Raw genomic sequence first — 21,460 nt, forward strand, 5'->3', positions numbered from 1 at the left:
TCTGCAAACAGGGCGCATCTCAAGTGCTAAGGCTCTTGGTTCCTCAGTGACAATCCCATTCCTGCCTTGCTTCCATGAGATGATATCTAGGTGCAGTGAGTTGGTGTTAAGGGGACTCTCAATCACAGATTTACAAGCCACCTCTTGGTCTGCCCTCTCAGATAGCTAATCACAGCTGCCGTGGTGTGGTCTGACTGTCAGAGGTCAGCCTTATTTCCAAGATTTAAGGGTTCTTAGGAGACGTTTCACTGATACTCCCATGTACTGACAGCGATCGTTAACTAACGCGCACTTCCCCAAAGCCTCAATCCTGATGTTGTGTGAAGCCTTGTCTAAGCTATGGGTATGCTACAGTTCTGTATATAGGTGTCAATAAAATGGCCCGGCAAATCTCTACTTAGTTCTTATTTGTGAGACAGAGATCTTATCAAAATAACTAATCACGCTTCTACATACAAAGACCCCTTGCCAATGGCAACTTGGTAGACAAAAAAAGATGTGGTCTTTGTAGGATCATTGTAGATAGTCTCTGGAGACAGCAGACTCATGAGGAAATCCATCAGTTAACAAAGCGAATCATGTTAAGAAAGTCTTTAAAATGTAAACAAAGTACAAAGGGATTTTTAAAATGTGTACGCTCACTTAATTATCTCTAGTTCTTTCATTAAGGTCTCTACATCCTTTGCTTCCTTGTTGAGTCAAATCAAATCTATCAAGGAAGGGGAGAGAAACTCTATCATTTTTTTTCTCAATTAAAGCCATTAATCCGTAGAGGAAAAATTAAGAGCTGCACAGATAAAAAGCAATGGTGATCATTAGTTTTCAAAAACAGCATAAACATTAAATTACTTACAATTAAAAACAGAACCAAAATATTCAAAAAGGTGACCTATAATAAACATATATGTACACATATTTTAGTATCATGTCAAAATTAAAGGAGAGACAAAGAGAAGGGAAAATGAAGGGAAAAGCAGAGAAGAGAGAAAAAATGTGAACAGAGAAGGGATAGTGACAAAAGGCAGAAAAAGGGTAGAGGAACAAAGAACACAGGAGGAGAGCTGAAAAGGAAGTCAGTGGATTCAGGGCAGATGTGGGGAGAGAGGGCCGCTCAGAGATGCTCTGGGTCCTAAAGTTACCTGTGTTTGGTAGGCTCTGCTCTCGGTAGAAGAGGAGTGGGTTGACACTTGTCATCACTGCCCCTGGAAACCCTGATTCCTTTGCAATAGGCTTTTCCTCAGTAGGAAACAGTATGTCTTTTTATTTTCAGACTTGGAAATTTATTTTTTAAATGGAAGCTTCTTCTCTTTTGGAGATACAAAAGGTTTATTATAGGTGGAAATATCTTTAAGTTTACCACCTACATTTGAAAGCCCTTTTGGTAAGGTAAAGCTACCAATAAGCCTTATTTTGGTTCTTGGAGAGATTATCGCTGCTTCATTTAACAAACACTGGTAGTCACAATTGAGACCCCAGCATGTATCCCTTAGTTCTGAATCCTTTCCTTAAAGATAATTTAGGGTTTTTAACAATATCGTTGATCATAATGGGAATATAAAAAGACAAATTCTTCAGGAGTTACTGATTTATGCTATCTTTCCTGAAATATATTCAGCACGGCTTGTCCCTTATCTGCCAAAGTGGCTCACACAGGAATCAGATCTGGGCTTCATGTACATACAGCGACAGGGAGCTTGCTCCTAGGCACGGACATTGCTTGGGCCTCTCCCAAGTGTACAAAAAGTAGCCAAACAATGATTTCTAGTTTGTGTGGTCACAGCCCTCTTTGGGGTATTTAGAAATCCTGGAACTTTGTAGGAAGGCAGTTTTTTTAAATGTATCATTCTTCATTTGGAAAAAACAAAACAGAAACAAACAAAAAAGTTTTCCCTTATTGGTGTTTATACAGACCTATCCAGAGGTCTTTCCTGGAGCGATACAGTGCAGAGATTAAGAGCATGGGCTCTGGATCCAGAAAGTCCTGAGCTCCAGTTCTGTCTATACTACTCACTAACCCTGTGACCTTGAGCAGTTTACCTAATCTGCCTCAGTTTACTGACCTGTAAAATGGGAGTAACCGAAGTACCTCCTAGGATTGTTAGGATTAAATGAGACAATGTATGGAAAGGGATCACACATCCAAGGACTCAATACATTGCAGTTATTATTCCAATGTCTCATACTTTTGCCTCTACCCTAGAACCTGGAATTCACTTCTATCCCCGATTTTACATATTCAAACCAAATGAACCCAGTGAATTCCAAAAGGAAGTCTTGTAGAATGCTCTTCCAGACACTCAGAACAATTTTTATACTCTTTGTCGCTGTTCTTTGTATAATATTTAAGAATAAATGTCCAACTTGCAAAAAAAAAAAAAATTTATGTTAATACTTCTAGGCGAACTGAAGATAAGCAATTGAAGCCAGTTGCATCTGTAGTCATTGTTTTCATCCTGCAGGAAGCAGAGCAGACTAAAAGCAACAATGTGCAGTTAGGGATGTGGGTTTGACAATCGGAAAGACTGAATTTATTCATGTAATCTCTCTTTCCCCACTTATCAGCTATTCACAACTAAAACTGGGGGCTGAGAGGGAATCTTAAGATGTTCCTGGCTGCTTCTATACCCAGAAGTACAGTAAACCTGAACTTAGGAACATATTTTCTCCCCCACCCTTCAGAGACTTTCAGTAAAGTCTCTGAAAGCGTGATAAGAAGTGATGTGATTATATATGCATGTATTTTTTTCTTTTTTCCATTTCAGCAGTACTTTATGTCTCTCTTCTTGTTCTCACTGCTCTGCTTCAAAGCTGTTCCTTCTGGTCCCAGCATTTTGGTCCCAGAACATATTTCTTAGAGAAAACACACATGTGTATTCTTAAAATTTGGTAGTGAAACCCTGTTGAAAGAGAGGTGGGGAAGGAGACCAAGGTCCAGAAAGGATGACTGAGTGAATTTCCCCCCCGGTGTCCCAACATAGCCCCCATGCCAAATATTCTGCCCCACTGGTTCCATAAAGCTCCTCAAATTATTAAAGCAAAAGCTCTGAATCTTATTTTGTTACTTGCAAAATATTGTCACCATACTTAGAGTTTTATACAATCCTTTCTAGCCTAAGTACAGACCTGAGCCTGATTACTCAATGAAAACTGCGTCTTCTGTTCCTAGGGGTTAAACCACCGTGGCGCTGCCTTACACACAACCGACATTTGCTTTCTCACTTGGCAACTTTCCTTTTTCAGATTCCATGTTTGACGGGGTGACTGACAAACCAATCTTAGACTGCTGTGCCTGTGGAACTGCCAAGTACAGACTCACATTTTATGGGAATTGGTCTGAGAAGACACACCCAAAGGATTACCCTCGTGAGTAGAGTAGCTACTTTGTGGGTTGGGGGAAACCACATTGCCAAAGTTCCGTCTGGTTGTGCGGCACGTTGGCTGCAGTGGGTCAGATCTGCTCCCTGTTATCCATTGATTCATCCCTTGTACATTCAAAGCACGTAGTAAATTCACTGAGACAGGCAGACTTATAGGGCTATACTTTTAGCTTTTTTGCATAGCATTGTTCTAAGTGTTTTCATACCTGTAATTAAAAAAAATTTTCCTGAAGTCATGCTGCTTATCTTCAGGTCAGGCATTTGGTAACCTCAATCCTCCTGAAATGACCCTCTCCATGAATTATGCAACAGGCCTATTGGTGCTAGAGCTAGCTGGCAAAAGGATGTGCTCTTGACTCCACAGATCAAGGTCAACAAATACTCAACCACAGTAGGCACTGGTAATCAATCAGTATGCCCTTTCCCTACTCATTCTGGTTGCCACCTTAGAATCCCTGCATGACACGGTGCTCCAGATAGCCATTACCAACCCATGAGAATTGTCAGAAGACCCCAAATTTGTTACTTTGAAGTGGATCTTTAATCCGGATCATACAATTTGATCATACAGTTGTCTCAACAAATGCCTAACATGTGGCAGGCACTGTGCTCAGCACTGGAGATATAATAGTGAACAAAAAAAGATGCAGCCCATGCTCTCAGGGGTGAGTGAGGAGACAGACGCTAATCAAATAATCGCACAAAGCAATGTGAAAATGACAACCATGAAGACTTACTGTGTACCAACCAAGCATTTTTACATATGTTATATCATTTAATCCTCAAAATAACCTGTTTTTGTGGATGAGCTCACGGGGGATCATAGAGATGTCACAATTTGCCCACAGTCAAATGTAAAGTAGTGGATCCAAGATGTGAAGAAGGGTTTGTCAGGCTTCTTGTCCTGCCGTTACTTTGGGTTGCTTTGGGGACCCTGTGTTGCCCATTCTCTCTGTGGGTGGCAGGATGTCTGTGTGTGGCACTGAGCAAGTGTGTTCTGTTCATTGTCTGTTTTGTTCTTGTGCATGTCACTTTGGAGTTACCACAGCTGAGAAAGAACAGTAGGAATGGGAGAAAGAGATTAAAGGAGAGGGATTTGGGTCAGGTCCCAAAGGCAAGGGGAGAAAAGGGTACGTGGTTGGGACTTTAGAAGACTCAGACCAGACCAGAACCTCTGTGATCCCCAAACAGCCCACCCAGAGGGAACTCCAACATTTGCTGACAGATCAAGAGCCCTATTGTTTAATTTTACCCACATGCAATCAAGGCTTGGGATCTTTGAAGCCTCTTACTAATTCATTCTTCTGACTCTGGGATTCGGCCTGATCTGCTTCAGCTGGTGTGGGAGACCTGCGTGAACAAACTTGGACTCTCTGCCTGGGGGGAAAAAAAAACACTTGGAACAAGGATGATGGAAAAAATTTCCTCTAGCCTCTCCCATCCACTAACCAGAGGAAATAAAATGTTAGGAGCCCGTTACTCATCTTTTGTGATCGTAAGGAGCTTCTTGCCCTTTTCTGTTCTGCCACTGTCATTTCCCAGAATTTGGGGAGGGGGGAGAATGTACAAAACTATTATTTTGGGGTCCTTGGGCCAAATCAAGCACAAATCTGTACAGAATTTCTGTGGAGTTGTTGGGAGTTTCTTAATATATAGCAGAGATGTGTTCCAGATCTTCTAGGATTGTTTCATTGTCAGATATTATGTCACATTGTCTGTCAGCTTGTGTCCTAATTTTTGGTTTGGAAAATTTGATCACTTATGTACAAAACAGCCTTTATCACATCATACGGCAATTATTTCTTCAGGAGTCTTTCTTCCCCCACCAGACTGAGAAGTCCCCCAGGATAAAAGCCATGACATGCTCATCTTTGATTCTTAGTGCCTGGAAGAGCCTGGTACCCTCCCAAGCACTATGTATTGACTGTTGAACTCAGAGTGGCATTCACTGTGACCTGGGAGGCAGAGGTCTAGCCTACGCCCAGTCATGACAGCCAGTACTGAGCAGGGAGTGTGGGCCACACCTTCCTTGGAGGGAAAGGGGTGAACTTGTACACTCGGGACTGGAGCCATTTGGAAGGGTACAGAGAGGATCCAATCAGGACCTTGAAAATTCAATGTTCTCAAAAGTGATTTCTACCAATCTTAGGTCATGGATGAGTTTCCTTTTGCTGTTGCAGGGATGATTCTGTCTTGATAATCAAGTCTTGTCATCAAGCCCAGAGAACCTTCCCCACAACAATGCAAACTGACAAATATCTAGTCCCCCACTCCTTTATTAATTAGTCATCCAAAACACTAGTTTCTCCCCAGGATCTTAGGCAGTGGTCCTCAAGCTTTTTAATCTCAGGACCCCTTATGCATACTTCTGTTTATATGGATTATGTCCATCAATGTTCACTGTATCAAAAATTAAAACTGAGAAAATTTTAAATATGACTTACTAATTTTTAAAAGAAACATAGTAAATTAAAAATAAGCCCATTACAGATTAACATAATTGACATCTTTGATGAAATTAACTACATTGTCCAAAACAAAAGAAGTTTAATGAAAAGGGCACCATTGTTTTACATGTTTGCAAATCTCTTTACTGTCTGGCTTAATTAGAGACACCTGGATTCTCATTCACCTTTGTTTCTTCATTCAACCTGTTGTGCTCTATATTTTGGCTGAAGTATATAAAGAAAATTCTGTCTCATATGGATATGCAACTGGAAAAGGGAAGAGAATTTTAATAACCTTTTCAGATAATTATGGATAATCTTCTTTTATCCTACACCAAAATTCTATGACTGGTAGTTTTTTAAAATGTAGAACATGAAACTATATGAATAGAACTTGCACTCTATTGTATTAAAATGGATTGCTTTACCTTCCACTTGAATGGCTCTTGTATTACATTATTAGGTATGAAATGTCCGATTTCCTTAAGTACTAAGTTTGACAGTTGTTATCTCTGACATTTCACTTTGACACTTCTAGTTATATTTTTATTGTGAAGGGACATCCTCAGTCTTTCAAACCCATGTTTTGGCTTGTGATTATCTTTTACATTGTTTTTAGAGCAATTTTTTGTGAAACCATGGATAAGTCAAAAATTCATGTTATTTTCTAATATGGGTTCCATGATGGAACCAATGCAGGGCAGACAGCTTGAAATACCAATGAAGTGTCTGGGAAGGATGTGGCTAATGAACACACAGTACGTTGATGGTTTGAGAAGTTCCATTCTGGTGAGTTTAATCTTGAAACTAAGCCATGTGGGTGACCGAGACCAAGGTGGATAATGATGGGGGAAAAGCTGTAGTGGAAGCGAATCCATCTCAACCTACGTGTGAATTAGCAGCAAGGTTTGACGTTACTGTTCCAACAATATTGGACCATTTGAGACAAATTGGCAAGGCAAAGAAGCTGGATAGATGGGTTCCACATGAATTAAACAAGCATCAGAGGAGAAATCGTCTCTACGGTTGCCTTTCTTTGTTGTTATGAAATAAAGGTGAACTACTTCTACACTGTATCGTGATGTGTGATGAAAAATGGATTCTTTTTGACAACTGCAATCATTCAGCACAATGGTTGGATAAAGATGAAGTGCTGAAACACAGCCCCAAACCAAATAATTAACCAAAAAAAGCTAATGATGTCTGTTTGGTGGGCCCGCACTGGTATTATCCACTAATCCTGGTTATTCGATTACAGCGATGTCTACTGCTGTCATTTGGACGAAATGATGAAGATGCTTGCAATTAGGCAGCTGAGATTGGTCTATAGAGACAGGCCAATACTCTTGCAAGACAACACTCAACCACGTATTGCACAAATAATGTTGCTCAAACTACAGAAGCTGGACCTGGAAACTCTTTGTCATCCACCGTATTCATCAGACTTTGCACCAACTGACTACTACCTCTTCCTGGCTTTAGACCACTTCTAGCAAGGAAAAATATCCAGTTCTCAACAAGTTGTGGAAAATGCCTTTTGCAGTTTCACTGCCAGTCGCTCTCTAGGCTTCTTTGCTGCTGGCATAAACTAGCTACTGTTAAGATGGCAAAACTGTCGATAGGTTAGGTGCATACTTTGATTAATTGCACTGCTTCTTGTTTGAGATATAATAAACTACACTTTTGATTGGAAATCAGACATTCAATATTTAATGACCTCATATAAATCCATAATTTTGTAACAATGTACATTGATCATTTGGAAAATATTGGTTTACTGAGTTACGCACATTATCCAAGTGTTGAGACAGTTCATTAAACGATATCAAAAATCACATTCATTAGTATCACTACCAATCTCATCAGAAAAGTTTTTAAGTATTGGAAAGCTATCGAGTTCATAGTAATAGACACAAGTTTTTCAAAATTCTGATTTTTGCTTAAAAGCTTGAATTTTATCGTTGGCAACAAATACTGTCAGTTGTTTTCCTTGAAGTGACAGACTCACTTCATTTTTGAGAAAATGTATGCCAAATTCCCAAGTCTGAATAACCATAATTTGTCTGTCATTTCTTCTTTCAAGTAAAAATGATGTTTTATGAAAGTAAAAAGTGGCCCGTCCATCTTGCACCTCAAAGAATCGTGTAAGTGCTTTTATTCAAGACAATCATAGTACTTCAGTATATAGCAGAAGCACTTTTGCATGTTTCCCAATTAGTCACACAGAATAATGAAAAGATGTGTACTCAAAGGTAGGGATTTAATAAAATTAATCATTTTTGTTATTTCATCAAGGACATTCTTAAGTGAAACTGACTTTTGTTGTTGTTTACTGTAAATGCAAGGAAGTGAGGAATACATTGACTACTAATACAGTTTGGGGCCACTGCCCTGATCCATGCTCAGTGCCAGAGTTAATGTCAAACACGTTGCAAAGGCAAATAATGTCTTAGTATTATGAAAATAGTTTGCACCTCACAGATCTGTGAAAGGGTTTCAGGGTCCCCAGCGGTCTGTGGACCACACTTTGAGAACCTCTGCAATGGGATAAGATAGAAACCTTAGGTGTCTGACCTTCAGTTCTCTTTGGGTAATTTGTTCTTGGGAACTCACATTGGATAGTACAAGGAAGGATTGGGCAACACGGTTGTGCTTTTAGCCATCTCTTATGGTGACCACATCTGCAGGTGGCTCCTCTCAACCACAATACAACATGGTTTGTTCCAAATGCTGTTTCTGGGATTCCCTCCATGGCATATGGAGCACCCTCTAGTTATGACACCCCTCTCTTTAGAAGGGGCTAGATATGGTGAGATAAGAAGGGAGGCAGGGGAATAGCCTAAATGACCTCTGGCATTCCTTCTTTATAGTGATGCCGTAAATCCCTGGTGGCATGTGAAAATAGTGAAATCCTTTTAAAACATTTCCAATCGAGTAGTTCTAGAAATCCATTTTAAAGCCAGGTCATATAAGTTTTACCTCCTAATTTTATAAGTAAAACACTCCTGAAGCACAAAGAAGTTACAGGCTCAGAACACAGCCAAAGAGTGTCTGAACCACAAGCAAAGCTTAGATCTCCTGATTCCCTGTTGCCTTCCTCTGGGGGCTATCAGGAGGCAATCAATCTTCTGTCCTCTGCAGTAAAATTAATATCTTATACGCAGAGCATCTTTTAATAAGATTCTGCTGTACTAACATGAACTTAAGCGGCACCACATTCTGTGCTATACTGAACAGCTTTGCCCCACTCTACAAAGACCTACTTTGCGGAGATCCTAACTTAGAAGTCAGCAAGAGAAGGTCTGAATGTGCTGAGATTGAGTGAAGTTCCTGAACCCTGAAGCATCAGGAGAACAGCAAGTTCCTACTGTGTCTGTTGGGGGTATTGTGAGTTTGCAGGTCCCGGCTGTAGTCCAGGAGCAGTTGCTTCACAGGAACAAGGTGACCTGGGAGTGTTACCACGTAAGGATGTCCTGGGGGCTGGAGACATGCCCAGTCTTTGCCAAGGGATTGGGAGTTGCCTGAAAGATACTTAGTCTCTTTATGTGGTGGCTCTGAAGAAAAACAGTTCTTGGATTTTTGACAAATGCTTCCACCTGAGAGACAGACCCTGTAATCTCCCTTGGCAATGTAAGCTACATAACTCCCCCTATTTTTGATACCACCTCAGTTTTAATACTATTTGACAAATACTCACTGATGAAAAGAACACTTTTTTCCAGGAGCCAGTTATTTTTTTCATTTGAGAACACATTGCCTAAAATATAAGTACAGCCACTGGGCAATGTATGCTACATAATCAAAGTTAATTTTACAGTGAAATTCAGCCATCTTTTCCACTGGATCAGCTAATTTAAAAAATTATTAATTATTAAGTCCAAGCACGTGAAAATCCACCACTCCAAAACCTGGCAACTACTTTTATTCCTTCACATATTCATCCCTATACAGAGTTTCCACATCACATTTGAACACACTGTGTTCTACATTTTGCATTTGATTTTATTTTCATAGTTGTTGATTAATTATATCAGCTTACTCTAAATAGCTTATCTATTCTTTTTTTTTTAAATTTTTTTAAAGGGGTGGGGGGTTGTGAGGAGGGGTGTTCAGTTGCCTTGTTTTTTGTTGTTGTTGTTGAGATAGAGTTTCACTCTGTCGCCTTGGGTAGAGTGCAGTTGGCGTCATTGTAGCTCACAGCAACCTCTAACTCCTGGGCTCTAAGCGATCCTTCTGCCTTAGCCCCCCGGGGAGCTGGGACTACAGGTGCGCACCCCGACACCAGCTAGGATTTTTTTTCTTTCTTTTTGGTAGAGACGGGGTCTCACTCTTGCTCAGGCTGGTCTCAAACTCCTGAGCTCAAGCGACCTTCCTGCCTCAGCCTCCCATAGTGCTAGCATTACAGGTGTGAGTCACTGCGCTGGCCCTAACTATTCTTTTATTGACCATTTAGGTGATGTCAAGTCTTTTACTAACATAGAAAGCATTGCAATAAAAAACTTTGTACGTAAAGTCTTCCTCCATCTTTCTCCCTTCCTTGGAACTATTTCCTTGAAATAATTTCCCAAGAGAAAAACTGCTGGATTGAAGGATATGAACTTTTCTTTTCTCTCTTGAGACCTCTTGCCAGATTCTTCTCCAAAACATTTGTGTCAATTTACTGTGTTAATAATAATAAATAAATATATCTGTTTCTCCCAGCCTCTTTAATGTTCAATGTAACCTTTTTTGTTTGGGTTTTGACAATTTAATGGTTATTAGAAAATTAATCTTCTTATTTTAAATTGGCATTGGTTTCATTACTAACACATTTGAGTCTTTTTCATGTTATTGTCCTTTGCCTTTAAGGCCACTAGGTGTTGGCCTAAATCAAGTCTGATTTTGCTCATTATCTCCCCAGGGCCTCGCTCATTGTCTGGCACATTGATAGTTCTGAATAAATAGTGTTGAATGAATAAATGAATGAATGAATAACAAAATGAGGAAGGGAGAGGTGGAAGGAGATGAGCAATGGAAAGCTACCGAGGAGGTCAGGCCAGGAGAGGGATAGGACCACACCAGGCTGTTGAGTGGAGAGAGGATGGGGTGGGGCCGGGTGTGTGGGAAGATGGGTCAGGAGGATGTTGCGGTGATTTAGTGGACAATGGCACAGCCTGGACTGCAGCGGTGGTAGTGGTGATGGAGAAAATGGATAGATTTGACATACTGTTCAGTGGTAGATTCTGTCATGGATTGGCTGCAGAGAAGTAAGAGGAAGAAACAACAAAGCTGACTTTCTTGCTTAGAAATGGAGGTGCTCTTTCTTTTGAAAATATTCCTCAATATTATTGTCTTTCTCTTTTTACAAATGACTTTGAAATCATTTCATCAAGCGCAGTAAAGGATCCTGTTAGAATTTTAAATGGGGTTGCATTCAATTCCAAAATTACCTTGGGAAGAATTGCTAGCTTTGTAATGTTTAGCTTGCCTAGGTTTTTTTCCCATTTATGGGTTTCCTTAGAGCAGTGCCTAGAACAGTGATAACATGTGGACCACCACGGGCCTCTTTTCTCAATCTAACTTCAGAAGCAAAATTAAACGTATTAGGGTTCACCAGAGAAACAGACCAACAGGAGATTAGATAGACAGACAGATAGATTTACATCCTGAGATTGACTATGAGGAATTGGCTCACATGATTATGGAGGCTGAGCAATCCCACATTCTGCCATCCACAAGCTGGAGACCCAGGAAAGCTGGTGGTGTAGTTCTAGTTCAAGTCTGAAGGCCTGAGAACAGGGAGCCAATGGTGTAAATCTTAGACCAAGGGCAGGAGAAGACCAATATCCCAGCTCAAGTAGGCCAGCAGGAAGCAAAGAGCCAAAGAAGTGAAGTCCTCCTTCCTCTGCTTGTTCACTCTGTTCAGGCCCTCAGTCACACAGATGGTGCCTCCCAATATTGGGGAGGGCCATCTGCTTTGTTGAGCTCACTGATTCAAGTGCTAATCTCATCTGGGAACAGTCTCACAAGATGCACCAAGAAATAATGATTAATCTGAGCACCCCTGGTGCAGTCAAGTTGACACATAAAATTAACCATCACAAGCATTCAACAAACAATAATCCCACTGCTTACTTCCATCACTGGGAAACCCCTCCCAAAACTGAGTAATTCTGCCCATCGGAGCCTCCCAGCTACCAGTGCTGAGATGGGACAGGAGATACTGCTGCCACCAGCAGGCTGAATCACAAACAGAGTATGTCACCAGGAAATAGAATTTGGTACCCAACCCATGTGTCATCATATACAGTTTCGGTGAACGAACGAGCAAAAGAGAAAGGATTAAATACCTGCTTCCTCCTTTTCCTTCTCTCTTCCTTCCACCCTTCTGGGAAGTTTCACAGCAATAGTTCACTCTTTTATGGGTGGGAATTGAGGACGAAAGTCAGTGATTACATCTTCTCGTTAAACATGGAAGGTTGATCTCCATTCTTGTCTCATTTGATTATGCCATGTGTTACCTGTGGGACCGTGACGGATACTGCCATGTTTTCAGAAATAAGAATAAGAAATAATAAGAGTGCCTAGACTCTGCACATGTATTATTTTGATAAAATAAAAAATAAAATTAACAAAGACAATAAAGTCAGTTATTACCATAGGATTTTGTATAGGATCCGACATCCCCACTGTACTGCCACCTTCTTTGACTCACTCAGAATCGCCTCACTCTCTGCCTAACCCCCTCAAATGCTTCTTCCCCCTGCTGCTCCCCTAGGACCTAAAGATACCCACATGTCGTGTCTTTTCCCTGGGTCTGTGACTAAACACAGATGCCAGTCCAGTCGCCATTCCCAAGTCTAATTCCCTTCTCCCTTTACCAACACTAGGCTCTCATCTCACCCAAAATGTATTCAAAGGAGCAATGTTATAAGCAGACTGTTAGGTGGTTTCTGGAATTTTAGCAAATAGGCCACCCGCCTTTTTTTCCCTAAGAGATAAGGTCTGGCTATGTTGCCCAGGCTGGTCTTAAACTCTTGGCCTCAACCAACCCTCTTGCCTCAGCCTCCCAAAGTTCTGGGATTACAAGTGTGAGCTACCACACCCGGCTCAAGGCCACCCTTTAATAAATGGGAGTACATTTGCACAGATCATGTTTCCTGGTTTTAAAATATATGCAATTTCTGTAAACACTGAGGCTCGAACAAATTTTAATTTTTCCTTGATGATTTTCTTTCCCCATGAAAGATTTGCAGTCTCTTTCTTGCATACCCTTCATGAAGTTAAATCCTGATTATTTTCTATATTTTTTGTTATTATAAATGAAGTTTTTGGTTTTCATTGTTTTCTACCAGGTTTTAATTAGTACACAAACATGCTATTGATCCTTATTCACTTTTATTTTACCTACACGCTTTTTATAAATGGTTTTACCCCACATTCCTTGAATTATGTAAGTAATCATTTGCCTGCAAAAAGCAACATGTTTTTGTCTTTCTTTTCTGCTTACTCTTCCATTATTTCTATGGTCTCCCTCTTGTTCACTGACAAGAACCTCCAGTACAATGTTAAATAATAATGTTAAAAAATGGGTAGCTTTGCTTTGCTCCTATTTGCATTTAAAATGCCTTTATTATCTCTTAAGTACAATATTGACTCTTGGCTTAAAGTATATTAAATACAGATGTCTATTTTTAATTCTTTAAATGGATGTTAGATTTTTCAAATGCCATTTTGTCACCTATTGATCTGAACATATAATTGTTACTATTTAATCTTTTGTTGTGGAGTATTATAATTACTAGTTTTCAATTTGCTAGACTATTCTTCCGTTCTGTGATGAACCTAACTTAATTGCTGTATGTTTTTTTCCTTTACTATTCATGCATATTTATTCTTCTTCCAATATTACAACTATGTTCAGGGCACTATTTCTCAATAATTCTTGCTTTGGCCCCATAGGTTGAATATTATATTCTCTATTTATAAAAAAAGAAATTGAGTCTCAGGAACGTTAGCAATTAGGCCCAATTCATGGAGCAAATCTGCCATAGAACCGGGCTTTGAAACCAGGTACATCTGACCCTACTGTTCTGTCTACCATGCTACTCCGTTAAAGTGGTAATCCACTGATACTGTCTTTAAATTCTTCACATCTGCATGCAAGGGTAAAATTGATATATAGTTTCTGATTTTAAAATCTCTTTATCTGACTTTCATCTCAAGACCATATTAGCATTGAGGTTGGTAAATTAGTGAGTTACTACCTACCCATTTCTATTCATAACCTGTACTTTGAAAGAATTACTCACAAATATTGAGCACTTTCTCCCATCCTCACTTCGAAGTTCTCTTCCAATTTCTTCATCAGGTATTAGTATATTCAGGCTCTTTCTTTTATGTTAGTTTTAGGATTTTATTGCTTTCTTTAAAAATCATCCATTTCATTCAGATTTCCATAGTTCTTAGCATATAACTATAGAGTACAATAAAATCATTTTCCTTTATTTCCTGACTAAATTTACCTGCGTTGGCTTTATCTAATAAGTTTTGTTAGCTTATTAAATAATGCCATTTTTATCCCTTTACTGATTTATATACATCTGCTTTTATATATATTCAATACTATTCTCTTTTATTTCTTTTGTATTGTCCCTTTGTTCCTTTGGTAAATTTTTATATTGTTTACTTAGTATGCTGATTTTCCCATTTTTGTTTTCTGTTTTTATTAATAATAAATGCACTTAAGGCTGTGAATTTTCTTAGTTGAGCTCTGAGCCCTTCCAGGCATTTTAATACATAGTTCTCATTTTCATTGTTTTCTTAATAGAATGCTTTTGTGTACTTTATCTTCTTGACATACTTGTTAATTAGCAGAGTATTTTAAAATTTCCGAGTAGTCAGGGATTTTTTATTTATATTTTTGTTCCTAATTTTGTTTCGGTAAGGGAGTAGGTTATATATAATTTCCGCTTTTTTGTGTTTACTGAGTTTTTAATTTTTCAATAACCTAGTGCATGTTTACTTTAGAAAGCCTATTTTCTTATTCCCCCTCAGATGCCAAGGGATGTGCTACTCACTTCATGACATACAAGCGTCAGTGGTCCATGAAGGACCCCTCTGGCGTGGTTTTTTGTTTCATTCTATTTGAAACAAACCCACATTTATTGTGATTCCTGAAGTACCATAATTTTTCTGCCATCTTATTAAATGTTTTCTGAATATTCTTTCTTTTTATTTTTTTTAACACCGACTTTGCTTTCCATCGCTTAGATTAAGCTTTCTTCTGCTGGCTTAAAAGTGATTTGATTCTTTTTGTTGTTACTGTTGTTCTTATGGTAGTTGCCTTTAACATAAAACACATACTTAATATCTATTTATCCCTGTAGATTTCACAAACATTTTAACATTTGTATCTTCCCCTGAACAAAACCAGTACTGCAGCGTACTCTCTTATTCCTTTGGTCTCTATATCTCTCCACCCGAATACAGACTTTATGTTGATTATTTTCTACAATTTTATTTCTGAATTGTATGGATAATTTCCCTTTCTTTTCTTTAGTCTTTGCTTTATTTTTTTAACACAGCCATAATCTTTCTAAGGTTTTGATCACCCATAGCTCTTTGGCATTTATTTTATTTCAGTACTTTCTACTAGAGCATTTTTAGAATAGGTCTTTGCAAGGCAAACGCCCTAAGGGCTCATATGCCTGAGAATATTTTTATTATGCCCTCACATTTAAATGACATATGGCTGATACAAGACCTAGGTTCAAAAACATTTTATTTTATACTTTAAAATGTTGTATCCTTATATCCAGCTGTTTAGAAGTCCAATGTCAATCTGATTTTTTTTTTTTCCATTCTAGGTGATCCACTCTTTCTCTCAATTTTTCTTCCTTTCTTATTCTTTGAATGTCTCTTTGGTGCTCTTAATTCTCACTATTAATGTGACTGGGTGCAGATTTTTTTTCTTCTTAAAAAATAGTTTTCTACTCTGAATTCTTTAAATACGAAACATTTCCTTCCTTTAATTCTGAGAGATTCATTTGTTGTCAAATATTTCCTCTCCTTTATTCTCTCTTTCTGAGCCTCTGGTGACTCAGGTGTTGTCACTTCTACCCGTCGCCTTCATATCATCAGGTTTTGTTTTATATGTTCCTTCCCTTTCTACTTTTTTGTTGCCTTCTATGTAGTTCCTCAGTGTTAGCCCCAAACTACTTATTCTTTCTTTAGTGCTGACCGTTTGGCTTTTATCCCAAGTCCTGCACTGTTTATTTCAACCATTGTGGGGTTTTACTGTGAACTTTTATATTGCAATAACTTCAAATGTATGTGAAAGTTGCAAGAATAGCACACAGAACTTTGATTATCTTTCAGCAGATTTTGCAATTAACATTTTACCACATTTGTGTTAATCATTCTCTGTATATAGATAAGTATTATTTTTTTTGTGAACTTAAGAGAAGTAGTAGACATCGTGCCTGCTCCTTTACCTCTAAGTACTTCAGTGTATAGTTGCTAAGAGCAAGGATGTGCTCTTACAAAATTATAGTACTCTTCTCATTAACTTTGATACAATACTGTTATCTAATCTGCATACCTTGGGCAAATTAATTGTACCTGTAATGTTCTCTATGGCAATACTGTACCATGTCAATAGAACACAAACCACAAATATAAGCTACATATGTAATTTACAATGTTCTAGTAGCCACATTAAAAAAGTGAAAAGAGGCAAGTGAAATTAATTTCAATACTCTGTTATTTAAGCCAAAATATCTAAGATAGTATAATTTCAACATGAAATTAATATAAGAATTTATTATTGAGGTATTTTACATTCTTTTTTTTTTTCCATGCTATGATCCACTGTATATTTTACACTCAGTTCAGACTAGCCACATTCGATCATGCAGTAGCGACATGTTGCTAGTGGCTACCATATTGCACAGCACAGCTCTGTAGCAAAGACAAAGTAAAAATTATGATTCAGAGGCCAGGTGTAGCGGCTCACAATGTTAGCCTAGCACTTTGGGAGACAGAGGCTGGAGGATTGCTTGAGGTCAGTGGTTCAAGACCAGCCTGAGTAAGAGCGAGACCTCATCTCTACAAAAAAATAGAAAACAGGCGTGGTGGTGCACCCGTAATTACAGCTATTCAGGAGGCTGAGGCAGGAGGATCACTTGAGCCTAGAAGTTTGAGGTTGCATTAAGCTATGCTGATGTCACTGTACTCCAGCCAGGGCGACAGAGAGAGACCCTGTGTCAAAAAAAAAAAAAAAAAAATTCTGATTCAGGATCCGATCCAATATCACACACTGCATCTACTTGTCATGTCTCTTTATTCTCTTTTAATCTGGAACAGTTCTTTAGTCTTTCTTGACTTTCATGACACTGACATTTTTGAAGAGTACCGGGGAGTTATTTTGTAGACTTTCATTCAGTTTGGGGGTTGTATGATATTTTCTCATGATTAGATTCTCTCTGTGCATCTTTGGCAGGGACACTACGCCCATTATGAATATTTGTTTCACATCTAATTTACACTTTTTTCTTTTTCTCTGCTTCATGTTCTTGCTTCGTATTACTAATATCCTCCCTATGTCTTTGAGGATATGTGTTGTGCTTATGTTAAATTTTTGGTCCATCTGTTGCAATAAGCTGCTTCATGTTCAGTTTGCTTTCTCTTTTACTAGTTGTACTCCTTGGGATCTTGTTATTGCGGCAGGTGGTCTTATGTTTCTCTGGTGATATAAATGTTAGGCCTGGTGGTGTGTGATGAGGAAGGGCCAAATCCTAGGTGATGTCTCTTCTGATGTGTCTAAGGAAAGGGAAGAAGAGGAGACCCAGGCATCACATGAGTGCTACCAACTCCCCCATTTGCTTCCATTCTCCTGGGTAACTGTTCCAGTTAGGGATTCATCCCAACTCTCTTAGAACAAAGCAGGGAGAGGAAGAAGTGATCTCGTTAGGTTCTAATCTCTTGCCCTGCAAGTTTGGAGATGGAGGGATGGAGCAGTGTATACTCAGTGAAAGCTGGGCGTCCTCTATCCCTTGTCTTCTAAGGAGGGCTTTTTGCTGTCTTGATAGCGCCCTGGCTGGGAATAGGAATAGGGCTGGCCTGGTCCTGCAGACATCTGGGTTACAGGACAGGCAACAACCCTCCTTGGTGATGTCAGGGAGTGGAAATAAGAGAACTCCAACAGGTCTCGCAAATCCATCCTCCCACCACTGGGCTAGAGGAAAGAGAAGGACTCATTAGTCCTTCATCCATCCTCTTCTTTCTGGGTCAGGCCACCTTCTGCCTTATACTGCCTCCACCCTATCCCTGCAATCCAGTTCAGGATAGCCTTGCGTCTCCCCTTTATTTCAGTGTCTCTCTTAGTTCCTTGGATCTGTGCTTCCCTCTGCTTCTGAAGTCCCAGAGTTGAATTTAGAAGACGAGGAGCATATGCTAATTAACCATCTAATAAGGAACCAGCTATAAAATGTGGGAGGGTTTTTTTTGTTGTTGTTTAATCCATTTAATTCTTGGCAATATCCACCTTTTCTGCTGTAGTTCAGTATGCTTAATTATAATTTTCAGTCTCTCTATTACTTTATCATTTTCCTCTTGATTTATCATATTCTGATGGTGGGATGTTAATACCTTGTTCTAAAATTATCTATTTATTAATTTCTCTTTAATTTTTAAAAGTGATTGCTTTCTTTTTGTTGCTACATTCTTTGGGCCTTATAGACATAATATCATTACACTTTCATTATTAACTCTGACTTTTATCATCACATAATTAACATAATTAGCTTGCTTTAATAACGTTTGCTTTAAATTCCACCGTGTCTGAAATAGCACTTGCTTTTTCTTCTCTTTAATTAATATATCTTTTTAGTGTTTTTTAAATTCATTTTTTAGTATTTTTAGACTTTCTAAGCCTTTTTAAATATTTCCTAGCAAATTATTGCATTAAACCAGTCGGAAGCATTCTTTTTGTTCTTGTGTTTTGTCTTTTGTTTTGCTTCCCCCAAATTGTTTAAACTTACACTTATCTTAACTCTAGTCCTCTTAAGTTTATGTCCTGTCATTCTACTTTTTAACCTCTCAATTTTTATAGTTAATGTGTTTTGGTTTTTTTTTTCTGGACTTTCTTTGGTATTATACAGAGAATGCACTTGTTTGGTTTTGGTTTTGCTTATTTTTAATTGCCTTTGGCAACTATCTTCTTTTTAATTCAATTTGCTGTCAATTTAAATTAAACAACAAAGATTTCATTATTAGAATAGTATAGTTGATTCACTTTTATGGAAACTTTTGCTGTTTATTGTTTTTCTCAACTCTCTTCTGGCTTCCACTTTTCATTGATTTAACTTGCTGCTTAGTTACTTACTTTCATCTACTTTTACTCTAACAATTTTCCTAATCCCCAACTCCTATCACAGACAAATCTTCCCTGTTATTGTTCTTATTTACCTATCTCTTCAATAAATACTTATTAATTTAGGATTCTGTACCATTTTTAACAGCATCATCTTTTTTTCAGGTCTGTCTTTTAAGATAAGACTTCTTTTTGAAGCAACTTTTGAAGCCAGAGCCTGTCCATTAGTGGATGATCAAATTTTTTAAGACTGAAAATCTGGGAAAGTCTTTGCATTTGGATAATAATTTGACTGGATAAAAACCCAAATTATACAGCTTTTTATTCAGACTATGATTTGTACATGGTTTTTCCTCATAATGAAAGAAAACATAGTCCTTATTCACTTATGACTATATTTTTCACTTGAAATTTGTAACCCAGCTCCTTGCAGAATGCTTTCTTTTTCTTTCATAGTTAAAATATTTGATGATTCATGTTGATCTCAATTATTTTAAATGGATCCTAAATCGTGCTTTATTTATACCTTCAGCTATTTTATTAATGGTGACATTTTTCTTCTAATGGATCTTTTTCCCCCCAATCTTTGATATTTTTGCTTTTGTGGTTTGTTCATTCATTCGACCAATCTATTCCTAGCATCTATTTTGTGGAGGCAGTGTGCTCAGTTCTTTCCTTCCCTCTGTCTCCCAGAGTGCTCCATTTTCCATACCTTCCTTTGCATCTTTTCATATCTCTTTCCATGCTCTGTCTATTGTTCCCTAGTTCACTTTTTCTCTTTCTCCATTGAGTTTCCTATAGCATCCAGTTCCACATTTCACCTGTACTATCTTTGTTTACTCCTTCTCACCCCTTCCTTCCATCATGAGCTCTTCTGAAATAGACATGATGTCTTTCTTCCACATTTAAGAAATAGATTACAGCTATTTTCTAAATCCTGTTTTGATTCTTGTTTCATTTCATGGTTTACTGATTCTGCACCCCCAACCCTACCTCACCCTGCACCTGGGTTCTTAATGCATCCTTCTTCTCTCATACTGCCAAACATTTTTAATAATTCACTTTTCTCCCCTTTTACTCGTTTTTCCTTGAGTTTCTCATGATGATATGGCTGCTATTTCTGAAGCCTTTGCTTCAGACTATTTTACTGGCATTTAAATGGGCCTTGAAATTGGAAGGTTCACAGTCTCTCACTCTGCCTTCCTCCTGGAAGTTCGAAAACTATCTTTCTTGAGCATATTCTTTCTTAAATAAGACACTCCTGTATTGGATTGACCATTCAGAATTCAATATTATATAAAGTATTACTTTCCTTTTATCTGTCAAGGTAAAGTCCCATTACCACTGAGAAGGGTAAGTTAATTTATTGATAACTTGCTTGCCATTTACTCCCACTGGTTGGCAGTTTAAAGAGCACATGCTTCCTGCATCTCATTTATGAAGCTTAAATAGTCACCTGTTTTGAACTGATTTGAGGAGGAAGAAAGATTGGATTCATTGGCAAGTCATGGATCAGCTATTATGCAAGCTCTATTACCACTTTCGCTAGCAAAATGGATGTGATTAACATTTAAGTATGACACGAACCCATGCATTTTTCATTTACTATTTCCTTCAGACCTGTTTGCCAGTTCCTGTGTTGTGATTCCAAGAAATGCATACTTTAATAATAAAGACTTAATTTTCCCTTTGCACGAAAATATTCTAAACACCAAAAAGCCTTGTGAAATTATAGGAGAGGGAAAATCAAAGTCCATTCAACGAAAGTATTATGTGTGGTTACCCAGAAATTTGCACACAAAACTCCACTAAAGCTAATGGCAGTTATGTACTTAAGTTTTCCAAACAATGAGTTGAAAAATACACCCTCAGGAATTGTTTATGCCAAGAAGGTCCAACTATTTATAATCACAAGTGGAGTTTCTGCAAAGGTCTGTGCCAGGCACTACAGTCCTGGCAAACATCCCTCCCAATTTGCAAGAACTCTACTGTTTTGGGTTGGAAGTGAAGCATGAGTCCAAAGAAATGCTTGCAGCTTTTTTTCTAGCCTCAGTTAAATTCAAAGTGAAAGAACCAACATATAAAAGGACAAAGGGTATAGGAAATCACAGCACAGGCAGCCCTCCCTTATTTTTAGTGAAAAGGATTAGCACGGGTGGCCCTGCAGTAGAGCTGATCGCCTGTGATCAGGGAGTAGCATAGTTGTAATCCCTTTACTATACCACTGAGTTGATTGATTAAATTGAAAGTTGTGAGTCCAATGCCCCCAGAGCATCTTGGAA

General features: G+C 38.4%; 1 protein-coding gene across 1 annotated transcript in view; it reads left to right on the top strand.

The window, feature by feature from the left end:
* SPON1 (spondin 1) overlaps positions 1–21,460 on the top strand; it is a 233,774-nt gene that overhangs the window by 93,995 nt on the left and 118,319 nt on the right. The window contains exon 5 of the mRNA XM_069469615.1: positions 3,241–3,363. Coding sequence (XP_069325716.1) covers positions 3,241–3,363 — 123 coding nt within the window. The remainder of the gene's footprint in view (positions 1–3,240; positions 3,364–21,460) is intronic.

The sequence above is a fragment of the Eulemur rufifrons genome, chromosome 6, assembly GCF_041146395.1.
Source record: "Eulemur rufifrons isolate Redbay chromosome 6, OSU_ERuf_1, whole genome shotgun sequence".
In the NCBI taxonomy this organism is placed as follows: Eukaryota; Metazoa; Chordata; class Mammalia; order Primates; family Lemuridae; genus Eulemur; species Eulemur rufifrons.